General features: G+C 38.5%; 2 protein-coding genes across 4 annotated transcripts in view; one reads left to right on the top strand and one right to left on the bottom strand.

Annotated features, from left to right (window-relative positions):
- LOC149115467 (uncharacterized) overlaps window positions 1-1,313 on the top strand; it is a 309,029-nt gene extending 307,716 nt beyond the window's left edge. For both annotated transcript variants that reach the window (XR_016206055.1, XM_089284953.1), the window contains exon 2: window positions 947-1,313. The gene's annotated coding sequence lies outside the window, so the exon portion shown is untranslated. The remainder of the gene's footprint in view (window positions 1-946) is intronic.
- Window positions 1,314-6,227: 4,914 nt separating this feature from the next.
- Window positions 6,228-10,842, bottom strand: part of LOC110050841 (molybdenum cofactor sulfurase-like) — a 111,519-nt gene continuing 106,904 nt past the window's right edge. The window contains exons 10-11 of one of the 2 annotated variants that reach the window (XM_089284951.1): window positions 8,976-9,080; window positions 6,228-6,707 (exon numbers count right to left, since the gene is read on the bottom strand). In XM_089284951.1, the coding sequence (XP_089141077.1) occupies window positions 6,612-6,707; window positions 8,976-9,080 (201 nt within the window). In that variant the 3' untranslated portion in view covers window positions 6,228-6,611. Of the gene's footprint in view, window positions 6,708-8,975; window positions 9,081-10,842 lie in introns of those variants that run through there. The other variant, XR_016206054.1, reaches the window with a different exon arrangement.

Below are 10,842 nucleotides of genomic sequence, written 5' to 3'. Positions count from 1 at the left end.
CTAGCCCCACCTCCCAAAATGTCTCCCTTTTCAGTGATGATCTCCAACTGTGTTGCCCGAGCCATTTCCACCAATAACCTGCTTGAATAGACATGCCTCTGCATTTTACTGTAGACCCCGAATTTAGGACTGACTTCACATATTGACTTGGTTCAGTTTGTGTTATTACATAATGGGTTAGCAGAATTATCACATTTTGCATTAAAAAGTTATTACATTTTACGTTGTTGTTATCACATTTCGCGTTAGGTGATTGTTATTACATTTCGCGGCGTTACAGTAGTACATTTTACGGCGATTATTACATTTTGGTGTACACACCTATCAATGCTAAGCCCCAGAGTAGGCGGGGGGCACCCATGGCAAATTGACTTGGCTACCTGCCATTCTACCACGAACAGTTGCGCCAACATCATCACTGGTGAATGCCGTCAACCAAACATTGCCGACATACTTCGGAAGACAAAATTCGGTCGCAATTCTTCTTATCCGATTGATGATGAACGCAATGTATAATTGGAAAGTAACAAAATGTAAACAAATAATGCAATAACCAGCACTTCTTTTCGTCTAGTAATTTATGTCAACATTTCTATGTTTGATTTCTAGTGATATCACAGCTTTGCAAATCGGCAAGTGTATTAGCAGAATCTGGTCTCTTTCGCACATTAAAATAGTAAAAACAGCATGCAAGTGCTTTCAAGTGGAACGGCCAGCCCTGCTTAAAGTTTTTTTTTTTTTTTTTTTTGTAATTTTTATTTTTTTTCAACATTTTGGGTTATAATACATACAATACAACACAAGACATAACACTAGTTACAATACTTACAATACGTCATAACTACAATAGATTACATACAACAAATTATAATTACTAATCGTAGCCTAATTATACCTAAAGAATATACAATGCGTTGTTTACAATAGTGCAGCTACCCAAATACAGAAAAAAAAAAAAAAAAAAAAAAAAAAAAAAAGAAAGTAAGTTAGTGAGCGAAGAAGACGAAACCGCCGCTGCCGTGGAGTTGGCTAATTCTGTAATGCCGAAGCTAGACCTTGTTCTGCAGAAGTTAGACAACATGGAAAAGAAATTGGACATCCTTGAGGGTTTTGTGAAAGTGGTCGATGGAAAGGTTAACAAGTTACAGGATAAAGCTGAGCAGTTTGAAAGCTTCAGCAGGGACGCCACAACAAAACTGAAGGTGTTAGATGAAGGAATGTCGTTCGCAAATACAGAGATAGAAAATTTAAAGAAGAAAGTAAAGCTTCTGGAACAAACTATCCAAGAAAATACAGTAAACACCGAAAACAAATTCAAGGGAAAGATCGAGGCCTTAAGAAACGAGAGGTTGTATATGGAGGTGTATCAAAGACGGGAAAACCTTCGCTTCTACGGCATTGCTGAATCTTTCCACCTCTCAGAAGAAAATGTCAAAGAGGTGTTAATTGGCTTTATACAGAAGGAACTTAACATCAGCGAGGCGGATTCTTTTGAGTATCAACGAGTGCACCGCATTGGCAAGCGCGACCCATCGCAAGAAAAACCAAGACCAATAATCGCACGTTTTTTGCGATACTCCGACAGAGAGCGAGTCATGTCAAGTGCAAGAAAGCTGAAAGGAACTGGTTTCGGAATATCGCCAGACCTTCCGAAAGAAATTGTGGACCGCAGAAAGGAATTAATGCCTAAGTTCAAAAAAGCAAAAGAAGACGGAAAATCGGCGTTCTTCAAAAGATCAGAGCCGGACAAACTTTTTATTGAGGATATACGAATCTTCTAATTTCTTTGGAACATAAACTCTCTATCTAGGTATTCATAACATGTAAGCCTCATTCACACTTGTTCTTAAAAATGGAGCTGCATGCGTGTCATCTAGTCAGCGCAATGCGTGCAAGACCTATTCCATTAGTAGCGCAATTAACAGCTTTTATCGCTGGCTACTGTTTTACATACATGTTCAATTGTAATTGTAGGTGTTATAAATGTTTTTCTTTTGTTTCTTTTTCCTTTTCAATATTAATTAGTTTTACCTTTTTTTTGTTCAAGAGACATGCAAATTTTTTCATTAGCTCATCTACTAAAGATTACTATCTCATTCTCTGCAACTGCTCGCCTTTTCACTTAAATATGTCCTTAAAAAGTTACAAAACTTAATTTAAATTTTGGTATCCTATCCTTAAATGTTCGGGGGATAAGATCTTTTGATAAACGAAAAGCACTTTTTCATTGGTGTATGAAGGATAAAGCTGATATAATTTTTCTACAAGAGACCTACAGCACATCCGAGGTGGAAAACACCTGGAAATCCCAGTGGAGAGGAGACTTGTTTTTTTGTCATGGTTCTGAACACAGCAGAGGTGTCTTAACACTAGTCAAAGAAGGGCTTGACTGTAAATTTGAGGTATGTAAACAAGATAATCTAGGTCGGTATATCATTCTAAAAGATCTTGTTCAAGGTCAATCTTTTTTATTTTTGAATATCTATGCGCCAAATAAGACCAACGAACAATGCATCTTTTACGACGAAATACAGAACGAATTCAACAAATTGGAAATTGACACTGATTGCAAAATAATAATAGGTGGTGACTTTAATGTTATCCGCGACCCAGATTTGGATGGATCGGGAGGATCTCCAAAATTGAAAGAATCGTCCAAAAAGATAGAAAATCTATGTTTTTCTCTTGACCTAATAGACATCTGGAGAATCAGAAACCCAAAATTAAAACGTTTCTCCTGGAGACAGAAAACTCCAATGATTCAACGACGGTTAGATTATTGGTTGATATCAAATAATATACAGGAAGAGGTTGATAAGGTCGATATTATCCCTGCTATTAGATCTGACCATTCCGCCATTACGTTGTACATTAATGGTATAGAGAACTCAACCTATGGACCGTCTTTTTGGAAATTCAATGCAAGTTTGTCAGAAGATAAAGAATATGTAGACCTAATTAGAAACAAAATCGGTGAATGGGTAGACGAAAGTAGAGAAATCGAAGACCCGCGGGTTACCTGGGATTATTTAAAATATAAAATACGCTATGAAACGATTGGTTATAGTAAGAAGAAAGCAAAAGAGAGAAGGTCAGAGCTGGTAAATTTGGAAATTAGATTAAAAGAGTGTCAGCGAAAATGTGACGAACACCCAAGTGCTGAAAATCTCTGCGATTTAGAAGTTCTCAAATCAGAATACGAACGCCATTATGATTATATAACACAAGGAGCAATCATAAGATCTCGGGTGAGTTGGTATGAAGAGGGCGAAAAGAATAGCAAGTATTTTTTAAATTTAGAAAGTGCTAAAAAGAAAAAGACATGTATACGGAAATTATCCGTGGATAATGATTCATATATAACAGACCCAAAAGAAATAATGAAAGAGATTCATGATTTCTATGAAAAACTCTATGATAGAGACTCGTATAATTTAGGTGAGAATTCAATTGATCGTTTCCTTAATGAAGTGGATACTAAAAAATTGTCTGATGAAGAGAAAATGACTTTAGATAAACAACTTACTAGATCCGAACTGTACGAAGCATTGAAGACATTTCCGAAAAACAAAACACCTGGAAGTGACGGTTTAACTGTGGAATTTTACTTGGCGTTCTGGCACGTGGTTGCAAAGTATCTCGAAAAGTCTCTAAACTTCTCTCACCAACACGGGCAACTATCAACTTCGCAAAAGCAGGCAATGATTACCCTATTGGAGAAAAAAGATAAAGATAGACGATTTATAAAGAACTGGCGACCTATCTCACTGATCAACGTAGATGTTAAAATTGCATCCAAAGCGTTTGCTAGAAGGCTGGAGCCAATCCTGCCAGAACTTATTCACCATAATCAAAATGGTTTTATCAAAGGAAGGTCTACATTTGATGCAGTTAGAACAATCGATGATTTACTTGAATTGGCAAAACTCACAAATACAACAGGTATTCTAATGGCAATTGACTTTGAAAAGGCATTTGATTCTCTGGACCATACATATCTATTTAAAGTATTGGAAAAATTCAATTTTGGACCGTATTTTTTACAATGGGTAAAAACATTTTATACAAACATATCCAGCTGTATCTTAAATAACGGCTTTACTACAGATCTTTTCTGTATCCATCGTGGTGTACGACAAGGTGACCCTCTATCACCTTTATTATTCATCTTAGCTTTGGAAGTTCTCGCATGTCAAATCAGGCAGGATAAAACCATACAAGGAATAATGGTCAAAAACGTGGAGATCAAACTCACGCTTTTTGCAGATGACATGACTTGTTTTCTAAAAGACATAAATGCATATTCGCGACTTTGTACAACTTTAAAGGTTTTTTCATTGCATTCTGGTCTCCGAATTAACGACGATAAAACAGAAGTTTTTGGTATCGGCCCACATAAACTAGTACAAAATGACTTTACTCACAAAGTGCGAAAATCAATCAAGATATTAGGTACCGTTTTTGACTATCACAAACCATCACGAGACAAAGCAAACTTCGACTCAATATTCAAATCTATTAAAAAAACGCTGAGTATGTGGAAGTGGAGGGGTCTTACCCTGATTGGTAAGATTCAAATAGTTAAGACCTTCATTATTCCAAAATTTTTGAGTAAAGCGACTGCAATCTCAATATCAAACGATCTTGTCAAGGAGATAAACAGACTGATTTTCGGTTTCATTTGGAAAGGTAACGATAAAATTAAACGGACCGCGCTTATCAATGATATTGAAAATGGAGGACTAAAAATGCTTGATATTGAATCCATGATATCGGCTCAAAGAGTGATGATCTTAAAAAAGTATCTAGGAGAGAGCAACAGCACTTGGAAAACTATTTTAGATGATTTCTTTTTTGGAAATATAGGTGGAAAACTCATCCTGTTCTGTGATTTTGAAACTAGTAAACTACCGGTTCATCTTCCAATATTCTACAAAGAGTGTCTTGAGGCATTTCGTAATTTAAAGAAATCCAAGGTAGCCACCTATGAGGATGTTGTAGACCAAATTATTTGGAATAATAGGAATATTGTGATACACGGAAAATCTCTTTTTGAAAAACATTTGTTTACTAAAGGAATTGTTAAAATTGGTGACTTGTTATCCGATACGGGTAAATTTCTTGAAAGCCCTAAAGTGTTGGAAGCGAATCTATCTCCAATCCAGTACTTCAAATTAATAGGAATTGTAGATGCCATACCAAAAGAATAGAGATTAATTATCAAAGAATCACATATTCAACATCAGCAACTATATCCTCAACAGCATTTGGATACAGTGTATATTTATATCGACGAAACCAAATCGGATCTGTTAAAAGCCTCTTCAAAACTTTTGTATAAAGGATTTAAAACAAAGAAACAAACTCCTCCAACCGCCAAAAGGAAGTTGAAGGACAAATATCCAGAGGTTATAGAAGACTGGAAAAAAATTTATTCTTTACCATTCACTGTCACACTTGAAACAAAAATTAGAGAGTTCCAATATAAATTATTAAACGATATAATTTTCACAAATGAGAGGTTATTCCGTTTTAAAATGATTGAATCACCAATGTGCACCTTTTGTTTGAAAGAGGTCGAGTCCCTCGAACATTTGCTCTTTTATTGTGATACAACAAAAGACTTCTGGCGGGCTTTTTCTTCTTGGCTTTCAAACCAGAATGTATCTTTGGACACTTTGGCATTTGAAAATATATTGTTTGGAGTGTTCAACAACAACGAAGACTTTATTATCCTGAATCACTTGATACTGCTAAGAAAGTTTTTTATTTATAAATGTAAATTAAATAAAATTAAACCAACATTAACAATATTTTTAGCAAAGACAAAAACCGTTTATTACATTGAAAAAAAAAATAGCTACCAAAAATAACCAACTTTATAAACATTACAAAAAGTGGGAAAAACTAATGCCATCTCTTAATAATAGTTGAGCTTAATTTGTAATTTCTCCTTCTCAGCATGCCCTGCTTAAAGTTGCCAAGGGTTTTCTTCGCTATCCTTGCCCTTGGTTTGCATTGCACAATTTTTGATGGTGCTGAACAAATGCGGGGGGATGGAGGGGCCTGGAGATGACAGAACAATATAACTAACTATGTCACACTGCAAAAACAACAGAAAAACTGCACAGTTTTCCACTGGTGTACACCGCGCTTACACAAGTGTTAGATTGCACTGATGGAAAACATCACAAAAGCTATACTGGCCAAAGAAACAGACACCTCTGTAGAGTCAATGGAAGAATTACTTGGATGTAGGTGGTTTTGTCTACATGGATGGCAGCTTGCAAAACATTTTGTACCAAAGGCTATCAACATCAGTAATTACATGTATATAAGACCAGAAACTCATGAGTGTCTTCTGATAGGTCTGCTGTACATTGTCTATCTATATACACTTCGGATCTTGGGATATTCGCAAATATTATTGATAGCATTTGACAACATTTTACGTAATTAAAGAATTTTACTTCTGACTATCGATGCATCAATTGGCCAATATTAACACCAAGATTTTCATCGCCTGAGGGAAACGTCAGATTGGGAAAAAGGTTTAGCATGGCCAACGGAAAGTCTCCATTGTGATATCAATTGTTTGATGTGAGTTTGTCTCAGGAATCCAAACTGACAGTGACTACATCACCGCAATGGAGATTTGGTGGATTCCAATCAGTCGTCAGATACTCCAAGTGAACCCCAAATGGCATCTGTAGAAAAATAGCATAAGATTTGTCACACCTTGCTGCTTTTCTGAGTTTTCATGATATAATGGAGGGCAAAAGAGGGTGTGGACAAAACGTGGGGCCTAGGCCAATGCCATGGCCTACCCTGTGGCCTACCCTGTGGCCTACCGGTGGTCAGATTTTTAACAACATTAACAAAACATCAGTAAGAGTTGAACGAGCTAGCTGGCAGAGAATTATATCCTTCTAATAGGGGTATACCAAAAAGTCACTAACACGATTCTCAACATCCGAGGGAACGAAACAATGCAAAACTTACAGTACTCAGCCTTGAAACATCCTATTTCTCGCTGTCTTCGACCTCTAGCTTCCCCAGCCAAGCAATCAACCATAATGGCAGGTTAAGAGGGAGGAGAAGGGCCCGGGGGACGCCCATATAAAAAAAGACTGGAGTGCTGACCGGAATTTTGGAGAGAACTCCTAAGAGGTACCAAGATCCAGTTTTGCGGGCGTGGTTTCAAATTTTTTTCTCTCCCAAGAGGTACGAATTCTTACCTAAGACATTATCTCCTGTCATATTTCACAAAAGCTCCTGCTGTGGACCTTTGGAGGCTAAACACCCTGAGAGGTACCAAAACTGCGTTTTTAACCCTTGAAAGGTATGGCAAGCACCCCGTCATTTACATATGGGATTCCTCCCCTTCCCCAGGGGGAAGGGCCGATATTATGTGGGCGCTCGGAATATCCAGAATGGCGGCTCCACGATCCATACCGGCTGCCAGTTTGTAACAAAGAGTGGAGTGCTAGTGTAACCATGTAATGAACGGCGTTAGTGACTGTTAGTGCTATTTGAGGGATATAATCCCTGGGAAACCACGAGGGATATAATCTTATGCTACTTCACTCATTTGACTCTTACTCATGTTTTGTCCACACCAGGTAAAAGAGGAGATAGTTGGTTTGTGCGAGAGGGGTGGCACTATTTTAGTCCTAATGTTGTTGCACATATAATAACGAACTCGATCTGACCAGTTCAATCTTGGCCAATTAGCTGACAATCTAAACTGAATATCTGCAGGTAGTAGAAAACATTCAGCTCTGGCCAACATGGTTACTACTGGCGCTGACGAAAAGGGTTTCAAGAATGTTGCCTTACCTACCAAGGGCAAAGCAAAGACATACAGATAACTGTTTGGCAAGCTTTGGAAATCTTGGTCAGAATTGCCGATAATAGAGGAGAGATAATAGTTAAAGGAGCTCAGTCATGGTTTGCGCATATTGAAAAGTTTAGCCTTAATTTCTCAAATTCGTCGTTTGTAATCCGTCTTAATCTTCTCCATCCTTAGCCATCCTTGTTCCTTTATGGTTTATCATTATCTCTTTGGTGTTTTTCTATCTTATTAAACTGTTATTTTCAGGTGTCCTACCATTTAAAGATAATTTTGTACGTGGCCAAAATAACTCAAAATACCGTGACTGAGCCCCTTTAATGTAGGAGAGGCAACACATTGTAGAGAATGATTTTATTGCCTTAAACAAAAGAGCACAGCAAAAGTGTCTAATTCAATAATTGCCGCGCAGCGAAGCGAAGCAGCATACAGATCTGGGCATGTGCAACAAATGTGAAAGTTCTGTGTTTACAATGTCTCGTTTTCATGTCTCACTAGACACGAAAACGTGATTCCACGATGTTGCACAATCGCATGCTCTACATAGTTTACGGCCAGGAAAACTCTGTGTTTTAGTCAGTGGTTTCTTAAAGTTACAGCTGTGACATTGAATTTCTTTTCGAATACTCTTCCAACGAAAGCTGCAGATGAACTTCTAAAACCTTCTGTGACAAATTCTTTATCTAAACGTAAGACAAATTCTGCATAAAGAGCTTCAAGGGCTAAGTTTGGGAGGCGTTATGGACCAGGAGTCACTCTAGGTCAGGATTCCAAGACTCCATCATCGAACGAATCCTAAACAACGAAGGTGACCAAACAAAGGGTTACATTCCCTGGAGTCATACACATTTTGCGATGGAGTCGCGTGTCTCGACCACTGTAGAATCTGTATGGGTGCAGACGTTTCAAAGAAATGAAAACATTAGCGAAGCCTAAAGGAGGCTAGACTTCACGTTTTCGGGATCTCACGTGTTATCGCTGTTATTAACTCAGTTAGACTCTGGGTGATCCATAAAAAAAAACACAGGCCTTGTGTTGCCTACATGTACGTGAATCTGCATCTCCATCTTTGAAGTTACGGTTCTCACGAAAAACATGAAATTAGTCGTAATGCTATACTCACTTTTGATCCTCTCAGCATCCCAAGTGTTTTCATTGGTTGAACACTCCTTGTTCCAGTCTCCTGATCAACACACACCATTTGACATCTGTTACACTTACCCTGTATCTAAAAGTTACATCAAACAACAATAAAAATCAAACACCCTGTCAGAAAGTGTTTGTCCGCAACTCGTTTTAGTAGAGTTTCACTTGAAAAGTAATGAAAATATCGTACAACATCAAACATTTATACTCAATGGCAAAAGACCACAGAGCGTTTATGTCTCTTGCCTATGGGTTGATTGGTTCTCTGACGTAATTGCGATGAACCATTTCAAATGGATTAAGTGAAAACCTATTACTCAAGTTTTTCCCTTTGAATAACTCAACTAAGTTTAAATGCCTTCAGTTCGCATTTGGGGCCGGTATGTAGGATTCAAATGTGTGTGACATTTCCCGTACATGCACTACACTTCATTTAAAATTAAACTTGTCGATCATCATGTGATTCGTTGCATAAGATTGCATCAAGTTTCAGTTTAGTTCACCAGTTACAGAGCGCTCTAAGCGGTGTTGCTAAATCTGCTAGAGCTGGACTGTACCGATTTAGGTAGTTCACCAGTCCTAGCAAGCTTTGCAGATCTTAAAGGTTCTCTGGTGGTTTCATCTCTGTGAGGGCTTGCACTTCTTTAGGGTCCATCCTGTACCTGGCTGGGGTAAGATTTCCTCAAAAGAATACACAATCTTGAGACTTGAACACAAATTTGCTTCCATATAAAGTGAGATTGTTAGCTCTCGGTTTCTAGCAGGGTGATGACTGCGGCATCATGGGTAGGTTCTTTATTGCCATAGCAAAGAATATCGTCAACGATTCCAGCGCTATTGGGGACATTTCTCAGCACTCTGTTGATTCTTTCCTAAAAACATCGCCTGCTACCTTTAGCCCAAAGGGTAGGTGTAGCCAGCGATACTTGCCCTTAAGGTTGTCAGGAAACTGCTCTCTTTGTCAAGAGGGATGTGCCAATACCCCAACTTCGCGTCAAGCAAGCTGAAATATTTCGAATCTGCTAGTTCCAGTAGGATGTCATCAACTGTTCTGCTCTACGACTGAGTCCTCTTTATTGCTTGGTTGAGATCCTTTGGGTCAAGACATAGCCGTAAGGAACCATCTGGTTTCTTAACTGGGACAATCGAGTTAATCCACTCAGAGTGCTCCATAACTTCTTTAATACCTCCAAGCTGTGTTAATCTGTCCAATTCTGCTTTGTAGGGTGGTTTCAGGCTAACTGCAACTTAGTACAGTGGGTGTTGAACGGGTTTGTAGCCTTCTTTGTCTTAGCTTGGACAGCAGGGAAACTGACGTAGGGAAACTGACGTATTCCATGACTAATACTTGCTTCCCGCCTAGGATCATATGACCTTTGCTGTTTGTGACAAAATTCTGTATATCTTGTTACCATGGTAAAGGTAGACAATGCAGGATCCAAGGTTTTCCACTGGACTGTCATTGTAGCCTTTGAGATTCATGGTTGGTTTGCCCAACTTCAAGTCGTCTTAAGAGTGCAGAATGTTGCACCTTGCTCCAGTATCAACCTCGCAATCAATCTGAAAGATTTGTGATAAAGATTCCTAGATTCCTGTATTCCATAACGGGCAGATGTGAGGTTCTGATTTTGGATGATTGAGACTTTCCACTGTTACGGTCTTGCGGTGATGAATAGGCGCGCGGAATTAAACTGGCTCGTATTCATCCAGTATGCGGTCTGCGCACTCGGGAGTTGTTGTAGACTGGACTTGTAACTCATTGACACCTGCATATTTACGGACCAACGTGAAAGACAGAGACGAACCTAACGACAGACAGGGAGCAGTTTACAAGATCAAATGCT

The sequence above is a fragment of the Orbicella faveolata genome, unplaced genomic scaffold (genome assembly GCF_042242905.1).
Source record: "Orbicella faveolata isolate gen_17 unplaced genomic scaffold, um_ofav_v1 contig_13, whole genome shotgun sequence".
NCBI lineage: Eukaryota > Metazoa > Cnidaria > Anthozoa > Scleractinia > Merulinidae > Orbicella > Orbicella faveolata.
The sequence above is the reverse complement of the archived record's forward strand: the minus strand, read 5'-3'. Positions and strand labels throughout refer to the sequence as shown.